At 54.0% G+C, this 17092-nt stretch overlaps 2 protein-coding genes across 2 annotated transcripts in view; one reads left to right on the forward strand and one right to left on the reverse strand.

Moving 5' to 3' along the window:
- Positions 1-10298, forward strand: part of PITPNM3 (PITPNM family member 3) — a 75802-nt gene extending 65504 nt beyond the window's left edge. The window contains exons 18-20 of the mRNA XM_008049885.2: positions 1608-1791; positions 4583-4711; positions 6167-10298. Coding sequence (XP_008048076.2) covers positions 1608-1791; positions 4583-4711; positions 6167-6472 — 619 coding nt within the window. The 3' untranslated portion in view covers positions 6473-10298. The remainder of the gene's footprint in view (positions 1-1607; positions 1792-4582; positions 4712-6166) is intronic.
- Positions 10299-10887: 589 nt separating this feature from the next.
- On the reverse strand, positions 10888-15895 carry PIMREG (PICALM interacting mitotic regulator). The gene is made up of 6 exons (XM_008049884.2): positions 15830-15895; positions 14979-15307; positions 12853-13145; positions 12158-12253; positions 11480-11528; positions 10888-11163 (listed from the first exon to the last, which is right to left on the reverse strand). The coding sequence occupies exons 2-5, from the start codon at positions 15270-15272 to the stop codon at positions 11495-11497; spliced, it is 717 nt and encodes a 238-aa protein (XP_008048075.1). The 5' UTR covers positions 15273-15307; positions 15830-15895; the 3' UTR covers positions 10888-11163; positions 11480-11494.
- Between the last annotated feature and the right edge of the window lie 1197 nt (positions 15896-17092).

A 17092-nucleotide genomic window follows, 5' to 3' on the forward strand; every position in this document is an offset into this window, starting at 1 on the left:
GAGAAATCAGGTCACAGGCCAGAGAAACGATAATGCAAGACTCTGAGTGATCAGAACCTCAAGAGTTGGAGAGATACCAGGCACTGGGAGTTCTCTGGGGTTGGGGCTGGGGACTGCCTTGCCTCATCCCAGTAACAGTGATGGTTTTGTGGAGGAGAAGACTGACCTGGCTCATGGACTGCTGGGAGACCCCTCAAGATGCCCTGATAGGGCTCTATGGGAATAAGCCTGGACAGGCTCAAGCCATCTCAGGACCAGCCTTCCCCTTGTAAGGCTGGGTTTGTTATTCCTATTACAACAAACCCATCAGTGTCCTCCTCCCACCAGGGAAGGAAAGCGGCTGTGGTCCTCCTCTCTGGGCATCCATATTGCTCTTACCTCCTTCCTGTGGGCTCCTGGGCACCTAAGATGCTCCCCAAACCTTGCTAATCATCAGACTTTTCATAAACAGATCTCTGGGTCCCACCTCAGAACTAGCCAGATCCCTGGGGGTGATGTCTGTGCCTGTGCATTTTAGCAGAAACTCCCCAGATCTCTCAGATCATCCTCCAGTCTCTGTTAGCCAGTTCTGGCGACTAGTGTCACAAAGATGGGTCTGGGCTCATCTGACATCTTGCAGCCAGGATTCTGTGTCAGGTCAGCAGAGAACACTTTGCCACTCTTCCGTGAGAGCACAGAGAAAAGAGGCTGCTTCTACTTAGGAGGCAGGGAAGCCTTCCTGGAGGAAGAGGCCCTGAAAGATGGAGGATGTGAATAGAAGGAGATGGAGCTATGAAGGCTGTCTAGGGGAAGAGTCTGCAGTCAGAGGAGCACAGAGTCTGTCCAGGGGCAGCAGAGCCGCTCTGGGTAGCTGGGGAGGCCCCTTATGCTAGGGCAGGGCAGGCTGCTTAGCCACAGGTGCAGAGAGAACCCTGGAGCCTTTACCTCAGGGCACTGGGGAACCGGAAATGCTTTTAGGTAAAGGAGTAACAGGGTTAGCCTTGTGCTGTAACGAGATCACCACGGAAACAGTACTGAGGATAATAATAAAACTGATAGTAATAGATTCAGCACACATGCCAGGCATGTATGGCATGAATTCTTTTCATCCTTAGGACAACCTCATTAAGGGGCTGTTACTATCATTACTGCCATTTTACAGATGGGGAAACTGAAGTCTTGGGGGTGGGGAGGGTTAAGTAACCTGCTCAAGGTTGCATGGTCCACATTAGAGTGGAGAGGGGGGCGTGGAGGGAAAGAGGCCACCCAGGCGGCTTGTGCAGCAGCCTGGGAGAACTGAAATGCTTGCTCCCTGGAGGAGGAGGGAGAGGTGGTACCGGGAGTGGGAAGGAATCAAAGGTGGCTTGTCTTTGGCTGGGAAGAGGATGTGAGCAGAGGAGGCAGGGGTGGGGAAATTAGCTTGGTTGGGGACATGTGGTGCCCACAGGTCATCCAGCAGAGGTGAATGACTTACAAGCTCAATGGGGAGTGTGGTTTGGGGGGTCCCCCTTGTACTCCTTGGAGCAGCTCCTCCAGCTTCTCAGGAGGGCAGCAGCGGGCGGGGCAGGCTTTGGGCAGCGGGTGTCCTGCACCGGGCAGGGCTACACCCTCCGATGCCCTCTTGCCAGGCACTGGCAGGACCTGGGCTACATGATCCTTTACATCACGGGGCGGCCGGACATGCAGAAGCAGCGGGTGGTGTCGTGGCTGTCCCAGCACAACTTCCCACAGGGCATGATCTTCTTCTCCGATGGGCTGGTGCACGACCCGCTGCGGCAGAAGGCCATCTTCCTCCGCAGCCTCATGCAGGAGGTGAGTGCCCGGCTGGGGGTAGGGCTTCCACCACACTCTGGCGGGACCGGGGCTCCGAGGCAGGCCCTTATGGGGGTGGGGCGATGAGACTACAACCATCCTAGCTCTCCTCTCCATCTCCCTCAAGCTGGGTGGGGCCTTGTAAAGCACATTCCCAAGGCTCTCACTGGGGCCTTTAACAACCCTGAGAGGTAGGTATTAATAAGTTCATTGACAGATGACAAAGGGGGAGGCTTGCTGAAGATCTGAGTCAGACTTTCATCCTTTATCTCCTGACTATAGTCCCTACATTGGGTTATTCATTCAACAGACATTTGAGTGCCCACTGTCTTCCTCACTCTGTGCTCAGTGGGGCTTCCCAGAGACAGATAGGACACATGTGGACCACACTCTTACTGTGTGGGTCGGGGGGCAGTATGAGGAGCAGCACCTGGGAACTCTTTAGGCATGCAAATCCTCTGGCTCCACCTTAGACCTGCTCAATCAGAAACTCTGGGGAGGGGCTCAGCAAACTTTTTAGGAGCCCTTGGGGGATTCTGATGCAATGTTGAGAATCACTGGTCTAGAGCGATGATGGCCAAATCCAGTCCACAGCCTGTTTTTATATGCCCTGGGAGCTAAGAATGATTTTTACACTTTCAAATGGTGAGGGGAAAAATCAAAAGAAGAATAATATTTCATATCATTTTCGTGTGAGAATGATCCGAAATTCAAATTTCAGTGACTATAAATTGCAAGTTTAATGGGAACACAGCCAAGCTCATCTGTTGATGTGTTGTCTATGGTTGTTTTTGCACTACAACAGCAGAATCAAGTCGTTGTGACAGAGTGCAAAGCCTAAAATATTTACTATTTAGCCTTTCACAGAAAAAGTCTGCCAATCCCTGATCTAGAGGAAGAAAGACATGTAAATTGACAATTACTGATGTATGGTTTAAAAAGGCCCTATTGGCAAACAGGAGAAAGGACTTAAGTGTGGCTGACAGCCAGGAAAGGCTCTGGGCTGAATTTTGAAGCATCAGTATGAATCTGTCAGGTAGACAATGAAACAGCATGTGTAAAGGCATAGGAGCAGGAAAGACTGTGGGTTGTTCTCAGAACTGCAGGCATCCAGTATGGAGATATGTTCAGGAAAGGTCAGACCCAGGACAAGTGGGAGTTTGAGGCCACAGAGGTCATCAGGGGCCCAAGCTTGGTAGGCCTTGAAAACCTTGGAAACCAGGCCAAGACCATGAACTCTCTGCTGAGGGCCATGGAGGAGCCATGGAAGAGTCTAAAGCAGGGGAATGGCAGCATCTAATTTGGCTTATAGAAAGATCCCTTTGGCGGCTGCATAAAGAACAGATTGGCAGGAGAAATGAGAGGCAGGGAGGCCAGTTAGGGTCCGTGACCCAAGCAAAAGACAGGAGGACCAGAATCCAGGTGCTGACCATGGGAAGGAGAGAAAGGCACAGACAGGTACGAGAATCAGGAGGTGGAATTGTCAGGACTCAATGAAGAATGGAGAGAGGAGCTTCCAGATTCCCATGTTGGGTGACCAGGGAGGATCGAGGTACTACTCACCTGCCATGGTCTCCATGGAGGCAGCGTCTGTGCCTGCTCTGTTCACCAGTAATATAGCTCCTACATTTGGAGTAATGATGCCACACAGTAGGCACTTAATAAATGTTAGTAAATGAATAAGTAGATAAAATGAGAGGGGACTCAGGAGGAGGATCAGGCTGAAGGATGATGAATTGAGCTGTGGAGCCATGGGGCGTGATATATCAAGGCTGATACAGCCATGGGGCGTGATGTGGCTCAGGGGAGTGGTCTGGGATGGAAGTGGGGCTGGGAGCCTAACACATGAGGCAGCTCAGTGAAGCCACAGGAGAGGTGGCATCTCTTGGACAAAGGGGAGGAGTGAGAAGAGGCTGCACTGCGCTCCTGAGAGCAGGACAAGGAACCAGCCGAGATGTGGGAGGCAGAAGCCCCAGTCAGAGTGAGAATGCAGGAGGAGGAGGTTCTGGGTCCAGTCCGAAGTGACACCACTGACATGAAAGAGGCGAGAAGCCGTGAGCTGAGGTGGGAGGTGGGAGGTCTCCCACGTGGACAGGAAGTCATCCCAGCAACGATGGGGCTCAGGAAGAACGAAAGCCATGACCCAGGACTGAGGTCTCTGGTGACTTGGGAGGAGGGTGAGTGGGAAAAAAGAAGATGCCCCCGAGGGGGTGGAACACAGTAAGGGGCGGCTGGGAGGTGAGTGCCTCACAGGAGGACATAGTTTCATCTGATGGGTGGGATGGGTGGGCAAGGGATGATCTGGAGCAAGGAGGATCTTGGGCAGTTCTCTGAACTGCATTGAGGCTTCTGGGGACCAGCCAGCAAGAGGCGATGGGTGAATGCTGAACCACAGTCAGGTGAGGTGGGGACAGCATGGGGTCAGGGGCCAGACTGAACTGGCCTCCAGTCCTGGCCCTGAGATGCCTAAACTGGCAACTCAATTTCCTTATCCACAAAAGAACACTTTGCCTCATTGTTGTGTAGCCTACACAGAGTACTGCTTGGAAAGGGGTCAGTACACGGTATGGCTGTGACTATTAACCAGGCAGAGCCCTGGTTCAGGCTTGGGGCGTGGGGAGGGGAGGGGCAACCACCCGGGAGTTTGTTTCTGACACAAGGTAAACCCATGGCTTGGTGTCCGACAGATAAAGGGTCTCCAAGCATGGGCTTCCTGAGTTTGGCTGAGAACGCCTTCCTGGGGAGGTAAATGGGGCCTCCCTCTCCCTCCATGAGATGCCCTGTGTTTCAGTGCTTCATCAAAATCAGTGCTGCGTATGGCTCCACCAAGGACATCTCTGTCTACAGTGTGCTGGGACTCCCAGCCTCCCAGATCTTCATTGTGGGCCGGCCCACCAAGAAGTACCAAACCCAATGCCAGGTGGGTGGAGGCTGGGCTGGGGGCGGGGAATGCGGGACCAGAGAAAGAAGTGGGGGGAGTAGGTAGTTCATTTGTTTGTTCATTCAATAGTTCATTTGTTCATTCCTTCATTTGTTCATTCATTCATTCAACAAACACAACTGGGTGCCTGCCTTGGGCCAGGCCCCGTATTAGGTACATGGGAGAACCCCCATTGGAGTCAGATGTAATGTCATCCAGTCTAGTGGGGGGACATTGAAACATTTGCAGTCAGTGACAGTGTGGTGTGGCAAATACCACGATAGAGGATGGGGAACACAGAAAAACAAGGGGCTCTAGAGAGGAGCAGCTTACCCAGACTCCGGGGCAGGGTTAACTTTGGGGAGCTTGAAGGGATGATCCAAGAAGGGCCCAAGACTGGAAGGAGCATTTGTGGCAGAGGCAGCAGCCAAAGCCAAGGTCGGGAGGTAACAGGGAAGATGTATATTCTGGGAACTGCCAGTGACTCAACTTGGTTGTGTGTGATGTGGGCAGGGAGGGGAGACAGGGGCTGGGGCAGCCAGTGCAGACAAGATGGCCTGTGTGCCTTGCTCAGCTGGGACTCTGTCCTCTGAGTTGTCAGAGTGTGTGATTCAGAAAGGTCCCTCGGGTTGCAGGCAGAAGGTGGGCCAGAGGAACAGGAGGGAAGCAGAGGGAGTTGGAGAGAAAGTGGAGAAAAGGTCTGAGAATAATTTCTGAGGTGGGGTGGATTGGATTTTGTAATGCACAGATCAGAGGTGTGGGATGAAAGGAAGGAAAAACCAAGGACAGTGCCTTGGCTTCTGGCTTGTGTGACCAGGGCGTGTCAAGTGAGGGGTGCCTAAGAGTGACCAGCAGGTGGCGGGTCAGAAGATGGGGCCACCCCAGAGTGGGGGACTCCAGAGCCTCTTCTCACTTCTCAAACTCTTAAGCATCACCTGGGAATCTTGTTGAAGCAGATTCCGCTTTCACAGGCCTGGGAAGAGCCCTGAGATCTGCCCAACACGAGGCCAGGTGGTGCGGATGCGGCTGGTCCATGAACCGCACCTTGAGAAGCTAGTTCTGAGGACAGAGCAGGAAGGGTGGGCAAGAAGAGCAGTCGCAGGGGTCAGAACGGTGACGAAGTTACATGGTAGAGGCCGGGTGATGGTGGGATCCTAGTGACAGTGACAAGGATGGATGCTTCACTCCCATCAAGGACCCTGGGGAACTCTGGTGTGACCTACGGGGACAGAGAAAGAGGGGCCGTTGCCCAAAGCTGGGGGTGGAGGGGGGCGAGGGTGGCGACAAGAAGGATCTGGGTCGGGGGCCAGGAACCGTCGTGAGCTCTCGCTTTTCCGCGGTTCCTCAGAGAAGCTGGAGCGCCCCCGTAGGGTGCTCGGGGGAATGGCGATGCTGTGGGGCAGGATCAGGAGGGACCCGCCCCGCCCGCTGGCCTGACGCCCGTGCCCTCCGCAGTTCCTGAGCGAGGGCTATGCCGCACACCTGGCGGCGCTGGAGGCCGGCCACCGCTCGCGCCCCAAGAAGAACAACTCGCGCATGATCCTGCGCAAGGGCAGCTTCGGGCTGCACGCGCAGCCGGAGTTCCTGAGGAAGCGCAACCACCTGCGCAGGACCATGTCGGTGCAGCAGCCCGACCCGCCCGCCGCCAACCCCAAGCCCGAGCGGGCCCAGAGCCAGCCCGAGTCCGACAAGGACCACGAGCGGCCGCTGCCCGCGCTCAGCTGGGCGCGCGGGCCCCCCAAGTTCGAGTCAGTGCCCTGAGGGCTGGGCTGTGCTCAGAGCAGAGGGGCTCACCTGGGCGGCCTGCGGGGATGGGAGGGACGGCCCTCTCCCCGACACAGGCGTTTTCCTGCTATTTCCCTCCCGTGTCTGTCCAGCAGTGTCCGACCAGAGCGGGGAGGGGCCCTGCCTGGCCTTGGGGGGTTCCCTGAGCTGCGACGGGGTGAGAGCCGGGGGGTCTCGGTGCAGCTGCTGCCGCCTCCCCGTGCCTGTGACGGTGAACCCAAGTCAGGGTTAAATGTTTGTGTCATCCTGCCCGGAGCCGGAGTGTTTGGGCAAAGGAGGCCACCCTCTGAGTCCCCAGGCTGCACAGCAATGCCAGGAAGGCCCGGGGACCACCCACCGCTGGCAGGTGCAGCTGCTTGGCTGTCTTGTGGAGGCGCGAGTGGCATTTGTGCCTGCCCTCTCTGAGGCGTTCTGGGTCACCATTTTGGGGTTGGCTCTCTTATGGCAAACTGGCCACTTTCTGGGAGTGAGAGGACGTCCCCTGGGCCCATCCTCACGTATGCGGTCTCTCTCCACAGCCCTCGGGTCGGGGTCTGGTGCTGACGGTCTGTCCTGCAGCTGTCCATTTCCCCCCCCCTTCTTGTCTTCAGTATCCTCACCATTCTCCTGTGGCCCTTGAGCCAGGCGTTCCTCTTCCTGGAGCCCTGCCTTGTGCCCTCCCTGTGAGGCTGCAGCCCAGGTTCTGGCCAGCTGGGCTGGCTGGGAGCCCTTGAGCCCTTGCGCATCCTCTCTGGGCCCTGCTTTCCTTCTGTCATTGGAGGGCTCCCCCAGCTGAGACTGGCGCGAGTTTCTGACTCCCAGGCTGTGGGGCACTTCTGCCCCCTGAGCCTTTTCAGGCCTAAGTTTCCCTCAGAATGTCCGGTGACTCACACCTTCCATACAGCCTGGGATAGGAGTTCTGGGTGGGCTGGGAGGGAGCAGTTGTCCCACTGCCTCAAAGGAAGTCCCTCTGAGGGGCTGGAAAGGGATCCTACTCCCTGGGGAGTTGCGGCAGGTTTGTCTCGCACTGATGCCCAAATGGGGTGTCCCAGGGACAGGACTCCCCCACCCTCTCAAAGAGTAGGGATCTGGCGCTTCCCTCCTCCAGTTCTGTTCAGACTGGTTTCTCCATTGTGGCTCCTGGAAGGCATAGAGCTGAGATTCCAGGCTCTGGGGGTTCATGGAATTTTGGCTCCAACTGTTGTTTCTTTTCCCTTCCCCCGGCCACTTGGTGTGTGCCCGTAACCTCCTGGGCAGTCCCCTGAGGTTGGCAGGGCTTGGCTCTCCTGGGCCCCTCAAAGCCTGCCCAGGCCCTCCTGCTGCTGAGCCCTGACCTGGGCATTGGTCTCCTGTACCTTCCCCCTGCTCCCAGCCCAGGCCCACACTGTTGTGTGGGGTTGCCCAGGTTGCCTCTGAGCCCCTGTGGACTGTCGCTGAGGCAGGGCCCAGCTCTTTCAGCCAGGCTGCCCCAGGGCCCAGACAGCTGTATACACAGCAGGCACCTGTGTCAGCTCAGTGTCGCTTCTGCTCAATGTCTACCTCTTGCAGCTCCCATGCAGCTGATGGCGCTGCTGGTGGGGGCGGCTGGCACCACCGTTGTGAATCACCTGGCAAACTGGGTGCCCTCCAGGGGCTGGAGAGGTCTGGGCTTCCAGCCCCCATCCCTGCTCTCTCCACTAGAAATGTCTTTTCTGCAGTATGCCAGCTCCTCTGATCCACTTTCAGCACTGCATCCTCATCTCCGGCACTGCTGGTGAGTCTGCTGGGGAGGGGTGCAGATCAGCCTCAGCTCCCTCTCTGGTCCTGCCTCCTGGAGATTCACACAAGCCCATCCCCCTTTAAAATGTCACTGTTCTTGGCTCTGCATAGGCACCAGCTGATGTGGCATAGCCACCTCAACCCCAATCCTTCCCCAAAATACCCTGAATTAAACTTGGGCAGACTTTATCTGACTCTCAGAAACTCCACCGACTCCTTTTGTGCAGAAGTCACTGATGTATTACTCTCAAATGAGAAAGTAATTAGTGTGAGATACTTTGCCCCAGTTAGAGTCCTTCCTCCCTTTCTGAGAACTCCAGGCTAGGAGCAAGAGAGAGAAAGAGAGACAGAAACAGAGACAGAAAGAAAAGGAAGAGAGTGCGAGCCAGGATTCCCAGGAAATCTGGAATCAAAGTGACCAAGGGTTCTGTGGCTCTGGGGCTCAGAGCCGGGACACAGGACCCAGCAGGAGGGCCACCACCCCTTCCTTTCTGGAGCCCCAGATTGAGGCTTTGATGGCGCACATGTGAGACGCTGATGGTGTACAGTGAGATCTTGTGAACACAATGCCCCTGGAGCTGTAGTCGGTGTGTGTGAGAATGTGTGTACGTGTAGTTCGTTTAGTGGTGAGACAACTTACGTTTCAATACTGCTTTCATGGCAACTGTGTAGCCCATATGCACTTTCTATACTAGTGGTTTGTTCAGTTGTGTCTGTCCAGTTAAGTTGGAGAAAACAAAAAGCGCCAAGTCGTGTTGTTCTCTGGAGGGGATGCCGCTGCCTCTCCTGGAGTAGTTCTGTGACCCCCAATCCAGCTGTTTCTAGAGACTCCCTCTAGCTCCTGGTATGCCTGCTCTCCAGCAGCTGGAACACAGATCTTCCCGCCTGACCAAAGCTCCTTGTTTCTTGCGTGGCATGTTTGTTCTTCCCAATCTGGCGGCTGTCTGGCCGAGGGCTTGCCTACCACCTTCTTCCACCGCTTGCCCTACTGGGGGTTCAGGGTGTGTTCTTAGCCTGGGCCTGCTCTTCCAGAAACATGGGTTTTTCCTAAATATCTCAACTCTTCCCTTAGGCCCTACAAAATATTTTTTAAACAGTAGGCTCCTTTCATGCACTGGGGTGAAGGGCCCTCCTGCCTGGTGCTGGGCTACAGCAAACAAACGTGTTTGAACCCCAGGATTCCAGAGATGATCAGTGGGCTCTCCAAAAGAGGGGGAGCTGGATCTCATGATTTTTCACTCTATTTTTACTATGTTGGAGCCCATACCTGTCCTGCAGATAGAACACGGCACCAACCTTTAATGAAAGCTGGGCCTGGGGGCAGGTCTGAAGGTGGTGCCCATCTCCAATGGACACTCTCCCAACCAGCCCAGCCCAGGTGCAGCCCTGCCTGGGAGGGGTGCCCTGCCCAGGGAGGAGCCTCACAGCTGACCCCGCCTTAAACAACCAACTTTCCCACTGAGCCCTGGGGGTTTGTGTGCCAAGTGCCCTGGAAACAAACCTATTCTCTTTGGCTAAGCCAAAAGAAACATTCCCTCTTTCCTTTCCTTTAGGCTTGGGGGAACTTTCTTGAAAATCATTTAGGGTTAAGCCCAAGCACTGAGGCCTGGCCTGGGTTCTGCTCTTCTCACTGAGAAAACAACAGGGCAGTTGGGAGGAAAATCAGTTTGATTCCACCTTCTCGGGACCACAGGAGCGGCAGGCCAGAGGAGGGCAGCTCTTGCACAGGGACCTCCACCCTTGGACCCCACTGTCCTTTTCTATTTGTTTACTTGGTGGTGGCAGCCAGTCTGACCTTGTCCACGGTCTGACTGTCCCTAAGTGTGTAACTTTCAGTATTATCTGTGATGGATGGTTCTGTGGTGAAAAAAAGTTTATTATATTCCTTATGGCTGCCTTGTACAAAATCCGTTAGAAAAGAAAATGTAAGATATCAGATTTCTAACAAGACAAAAACAGCACTATGGAGTTAAAAGATTTTTACAACTGGTTTTGATTTTGATGTGAGCTGGTTTTTAACTCTCAAATGTTGTCACTTAAATAAAAACCTTATTTGCCTTTAAAATATGCTTTGTTCTGAATTCAATTGAGAATACTTTACTCATGTTCTGTGTGAGCTGGGGTGAGGGGCAGGCTGGTTCCGGGCAGAGGTGGTTGAGGGAACAAAGCCAGGTCCCAAACCACAAACCTATTGCCCAGAGTGGTACAGGGTGGGGGTGGGGTGGGGGATGGTGGAAGAGAACAGATGCCAAGTGCAGTCTTTATTATGAAAAAGCAATGCTATTAAGGAAAGCCACACACTGGTTTCTTTCTAATAAAATGACAAAGCAGATTTCTTAAATAATTTACAAAGGGCTCTTGAATAGTGCTACCCATCCTGGCACGCCCAGTGCCCTGTGCTGAGCATGTAAATAGGTAACCGAGAGCCAGGGTCCTCAGCCTGGAAATATCTCCTATGCCTTCTTTTGGGGCCTTGGTGCTGGAAGCACGGATGGGAGCTGGGTCCCCAAGAGACTTGGAGCCGGAAACACAGGAGATGAGTGAGTCCTTGGATGACTCCCCAAAGCCTCTGCTTCTGGGTACACAGCTCAGAGCTCTCAAATGTCTCTGGTGCCAGCATGTCACCATGTAGGTGAGCAACTACAAGGTTCAAGTGTGGGATGAGTTTCTAAGCCCAAGGGTCACCTGGGGGAGCTCAAAGAACAGCTTCCCCCACCTGTCCAAGGTCTCCCCAAGTCACTCTTAGGCTGTGGCAGGTGGTCACTGATGGGTCCAGATGTGGCTGGAGCAGCTCTGGGCCCCTTGTTAGTCAGGTCCTTGTTAGCAGTGGCTTAAGGGTGTTGATGACTCCTGGGGACTCTCTCCAGGAAGCTCATGGGAAGCACAGGCATCCTGGGTATGAAGCTTGGTGGACAGATGGGGCTTGTTTCCTGCAAGACAGAGCTCCCTTTGTGCCCCTCATTGTACTCAAGGCAGGGGAAGTGGGGACATGATCACTTTCCCCACTAAATGGGGGGCTGAAAGGTGACTCTAGCTATGTGGGGTCCGGCATGCTCAGTTAGTGATGAGGTCAATGTGGTTAGTGGCTCTGGATCTGAGCAGGAAGACTTGGACACTTCCTACTGTGTGGTGCTCATCAGCTCCGTGGGTTTTTTCAGAAAAGACTCATTTCTTTAACAAGTACACATATATGCTTATGCGTGAGGAGAAGGACACTGAGAAAGATGCTTGGGAGGAGGGCATTACCTGCAGGAACTGTCCTCAGTCATGAATGAGAGAGACGGTCATGTCACCACTAGAGAGAAGGGGGAGGGATTAATGCCACTGGGTGCTGTGGACTCTGAGGGGGTCCTCCCATTCTGGGCTAGGCAAGACCAGATCTGGAAATGTGGTGGGAACATGGCCTCTCCACATGTGTCAGAGCTGGTCGGGCCCTGCCTAAGAGCCCATCGTGGCCATTATACAATTGGGGAAACGACCCCAAGTCAGGGCAGATCCAGAACTGAGGCCCTGCCCCCAGGATAGGGTACTGAGCAGACAGACCAGGAACTTCTTAACAACTATGTTGCTTTTCCCAATTCTGTGTGAAGGCAGGGCATAGAGGAGCCATGGAGAGAATTAGAGAAAGGGTAGGTTTTTCAGGAACCAGCTACCTGGTCACATCTGAGGTTCCAGGTGCTGGGCAAATAAACGAGCCCAAGATCCAGAGGACCACTCACATCAGGGTGCATTCTTTACTGTCACCCTAATCCAGGTCTTTCATCCCTTCTTGTGCTTGAGATGAGGGAGATTGAGGCCCACAGAGGGGAAGGGACTGGACAGAGTCACAGAGTGGGTCAGGGCCAGAATCGGCTGCCTGTCTACAAAGATGGCTCAGGGGACCCTCCAGGCCATTTCACTTTGAAACCTGGGATGTCAGCTCACCTCTCTTCAGCCATAATGGCTTCATCCAGCTCTTGGGACAACTTCTGGAGATGCTGAATCCCTACTCCCACAGGCTCAAGGTCACTGTCAGACTCGCTGGACAAAAGGAAAAGCCATACATTTGGTGTGATTAGCTGGAAACGTGCAGCAGAAGCCCCTTCTGACATAGCACTGGGGCTTGGTCTTACAGGCCCAGATGACCCTGGTGGACTGAGAATGCCTCAACCCAGACCCTCGCTCCAGGAAGTAACATCAGAGTGACTTGGAGCACCTGGCAGAGAACAGAGCATTCAAGGTCTACAAAGCCAAGGTCATGGGAAGTTATTTTGCAGACAGGTGAGCCCTGCAGTTCCCCACTTAGAAACTGAGCCTCAGCTATTGAGAGGCTTCAAAACTTGCTTTTGGGCTCAGCAGGAACCTCAGATGAGTGTGATCCAGTCAGAGCTAAGCACACCTCTTCCTTTTACAGATGGGGACACTAAAGCCTGAAGGACTTTCTCAAGTCTACTAGCTCTGGAGGTAGAGCTGGCCAGAACATGGATGTGACGCAGCTCAGAGTGCTCCTGGCTCCAGGTAGCCACAGAAGGTGCTCAGAGCCCTCTGGGGACCAGCTAGTGTCTGGGGGGTCAGGGAAAGGGAATGGTGCCTGGGCTTAAAAGCCCACCACCCCTGGGGAGAGGCAGTCTCCCACTTGCCTGGGAGAGCAGAGGGGTTCTGTGGAGGAACAGGGGCTCCGGACGGCAGCCTCCCTCCTCGAGCGCCGTAGCGAGTGGACATGTGGGCCCATCTGGGCAGAGGGGCGGTGATGCTCCCTCTCCCAGGGGTCTGTGGCTGAGTGGGCAGGGGCGGCTCCAGACAGCCGGGTGCTCTTCTGGCTCACATGGTGAGTTGGCGAGCTGCTGCCCCTCTGTGCCCCTCTCTTCCTCCTGGCTTTCACCTGGGTTTCCACCAGCCACTTGGTGCCACTTTGGCAGGACTCCTGGATTCTCTGTGGTGGGCACATGGAAAGGTTAGCACATACAAAATGAAGGGTGAGCTACTCATCCCCAGGCCATACCTCAAAACCCTAGGCCCAGCACCTGTGCCACATATATAGGCTATGTATAGTCTCAAGGGTGAGGCATGTGAACGACTCCATGTGGGATGAATCTACTGCAGGGTCCCAGCTCAGAAGCCCCAGATATTACTGCAGCAGCCAGCAGCAGGTCATAGAGTCTCTGTTTGTCTAAGTCTAAACCCTCTTTCCAGATACAGATTGACCCAGAGACTCAAGAAGGCCCAGAGAAGAGTAGGCCACCCCCTTGGACAACAGGAGAGCCTCTGTCTTCCTGCTTCTGGTCTTTTCTCACTCTATCCATCCTCTACACTGGTCCACAGAGATCCTTCTAAAGGGCAGTCCTGATCATGACAATCAACTGCTCAAAACCCGTCTATGGCTCCTTGCTGCTCATAGGACCGAGCCCTAACTCTTGGTCCTTTCACATCATCTGGGTGATGGCTGTGAAGGTTTGTTTTCATTGGCTGGACTCTCTTTGCCTTGATAAACCAGAGTCCAGGGGCTGGAACAAACCTTGTTACATTTGATGAGTACTGTAATCTTAGGCAAGATTCACTTCATTTCTTTGTTCCCTGAGAGTGGTGAAAACAATCAAAAGGCTCTTCCAGACAAGGCCTAACTGAGCTAGGTGAGTTAGGTGTGGTGTCTCACGCCTTTAAACCTGGCACCTTGGAAGGCTGAGGTGAGAAGATTGCTTGAGGCCAGTAGTTTGAGACCAGGCTGAGCAGCATAGCAACACTTCATCTCTACAAAAAATAGAAAACCAAAAAAATAGCCAGGCATAGTGGTGAATGCCTGTAGTCCCCACTACTTTGGGAGGCTGAGGAGGGAGGATTGCTTGAGTCCAGGTAGCTGAGGCTGTAGTGAGCTGTGATCATGTTCCCACACTCCAGCCTGGGTGACAGAGCGAGACACTGTCTCAAAAAAAAGGAAAGGCTTAACATTTGGTTTAGAGACCTTTCTGCAAAGGATCCAGAAACTCCTACCTTCTTCCTACATTTTCAGAACTCCCAATGAGACATCAAGAACACTCTCCCTTCCTGCCAGACATCTCCTCTGACACCAAATCTCCTCAAACCAACCATCTCTGCAGCTCTTGAAGTTGACTCCCCTGCAAGCCCAGGGGCTAGGATCCCTTGGGAGCACATCTGTTTCCAATACCTCTTCCATCCAGGAACTTAACAAGTTCTAATATGCTAATTTGACCAGACTTCCCACAGTGTTTAGAATCCTTCCCTCCCAAGTTCCAATCTATCCCGGGAGAGTCTGAACACCTTCACACCCTTCTCCCTGCTCCATCTTGCTCTCTGACCTCTGGCCATGCCCAGGCTGCATTCCTGCCAGCTCTCTTCAGCATCTTGCTTTCCCTTAGCTCTAGACCTGGACTTACACTATTTCACTTGTTTTATACACCCCTTGTACTTCCCCTTTCCTGGGTGAACTCTGTGGAGTCACTTCCTCTGGGAAGCCTTTGCCGACTAAACTTGCATTTGGTGTGCCGCTGGCACCGTTAGCATGCAGTTTCCTACCACAATGCAGCTCTTCACCTCGTACCATGAATATCTGTTTCCTCCATGACATGCCTTCATTCACTCATCCAACTATTTGCTGGGCACCTACTATGTGCCAGGAACTACTTGAGGTGCTGGGGAAACAGCAATGAACCAACCGAAGCCCTCCATCTTCATGGAGTCCACATACATAGGGATTGTCCGGTACTAAGGAAGCCCTCCAAATATAAATGGTTAATATTGTCATTATTACCTGGGACATGGCACCTAAGGCGCTTTTAGCTGAGCGAGCTGCAGCGTGGAGGCCCTGCTGCCCTGGCTCTGGGGTTTCCAGGCGCTTCCAGGAGGGGCCTGCTCTGAGGTTGAGGTTGACGGCCCTCAGAGGTAGCCTCCTTTGGAACTGTCTGCATAAGGAGCCCAGGGCCCCAGTGGAAGTTTCTTGATGGCTAACCACAGGCTGCAGTGCCTTGCTGTCCTCCAGCTGCTCCTGGTCCTGGAGAGATCTCAGGTGCATGGAGGCCCCCATGCCCTGCCACCGAGAAGCCATCTGTTTGGCCAAGAATCTTCTCTGTCCACTAGACCCTGGGGAGGAGGTCAGAAGGCAGGTCAGCAATGCATTCCCACCTCCATTCCCAGGCTGCACAGGGATCTCGGGCACAGGGGAAGAGATGGAATGGAGCCGGGGAAGGGCGGGGGCACTCGGCAACTGCGCGTGCGGGAAGGAGGATGCTTTCTGGAAGAGGGGTCGAGGCCAGCAACATTTCTGCTGTTCCAAGCTTCAAGTTTCAAAAATAGCTGTCTTTTCATTCTAGCCTCCTTTCCGCCCTCTGCCTGCCGTGGGGAGGAAGGCAGGGTCAGGACCCTCGTCGAGCCTCAGCACTGGGCCCAGGATATGATTAGCGGCTTCTTCACAAGCTCGCCCAGCTCATACGCGCGTCCGCCCAAACCCTAGCCTTCCCACCTGGTGCCCGGATTTGGAACGGACCCTCGCAATACCCAGACGCCCCGGGTGCAATACCCAGATTGCCACCCCTCTTCCCCGCTCCCCTGCGAAGTTCCCTCCCTCCCTGAACCGAACCCCACTACGTCCCCGCCGGCCCTCACCCGATACCACCAGCGCCGATCCCGACACCAAAGCACAGCTGCTCCTGGTTGCCCCCAGACGATTTGAAAGTCCGCGCGGCCCCGCCCCCAGCGAGTCCTTACAGCTGATTGGCTCCACCTCCGCCCCCCGCCGCCGCACCCGGGATCCTATTGGCCGCCTTCTCTCGCGGCCTTCAATCCTGCCCTCGGATTGGCCCGGCCGAACCCATTCATCGCTGGGACCCCCGCCTTGCTCCAGGCCGCGCGGTTGCAGGCTTTGTGTCTCCCTCCAGCCCACGCCACCGCCCCTTATCCGCCCAGGCCTGCGCATCTCACACTGCGCCCTCCACACGCCCCAGCCCGCACCGGGAGGTGCTCGAGGGCGGAGGCGGGGTCCCAGGGCACAGAGAGGACTCCTCTGCCCGCAGCAGCCCTATCTACCAGGGACTCGTGCCATCCTGCCAGGAGACCTGGTTTTTCTTTTTTTGCTCAGTGGTTTTGTCAGAAACAGCCAGGGGCTGCCGCTAGGTTCCCATGGTGGTTTTTTTTATTTTTATTTTTTAATTTCCCTCGTGACCCTCTCTTCTTGCGACAAGGCACTGTCCCCTTCCTTCTAGGACCAGGGTCCATGTGCCTAACCACCACACCACACAGCCCCTTCTCAGCCCTTCACCCTCCACATCCAGCCTGGACCTCTCACCTGACACATAGCGCCGGCTACCTTCTGGTCTCATCTCCTCCTGGTGATACAGGCACCTTAAACCCACACACCCTAGCAGAAGTCCCTCGGGGTCTCCTGGACCTTCCTTCTTTTCCTCCCCCACATTTCCTCTCTCATATCTTTCTAAATTGTGTCAACTGGATGTGACTGATTAAATACTGTGCTAAAAATGAACCACAAAGGTTAACAAAACCAATGTATTCCTTACTTTCATGGAGCTCATATCCAGTGTGTGGGGAGAGAGACAGACATTCATGAATCAAATTACCAATAATCAATTGATCAAAGAACCATGCCAAAATTATGTTATTGAAAGCTGAGACCTACAGAATGAGTTAACCACACAAAAAATGGGTGTGTTTATGTGTATGTTTATGTGGTCTTCTTGGCTTGGGGGAACATCACGTTCAAGGGAACTGGTATTCACTGTAAGAAACCCAGCACACACATGTGAACAGAAACAAAAGTTTCAGGAAACTATACTTGACTATATGTGATGTGTTCTGAGATTTTTTTTTTGTTTCATTAAAAAACAAAACACCCTGATGGTTACAACCAACTAC

This window comes from Carlito syrichta, unplaced genomic scaffold, assembly GCF_000164805.1.
Source record: "Carlito syrichta isolate Samal-C Ts95f unplaced genomic scaffold, Tarsius_syrichta-2.0.1 Scaffold138808, whole genome shotgun sequence".
NCBI classification, from domain to species: Eukaryota; Metazoa; Chordata; class Mammalia; order Primates; family Tarsiidae; genus Carlito; species Carlito syrichta.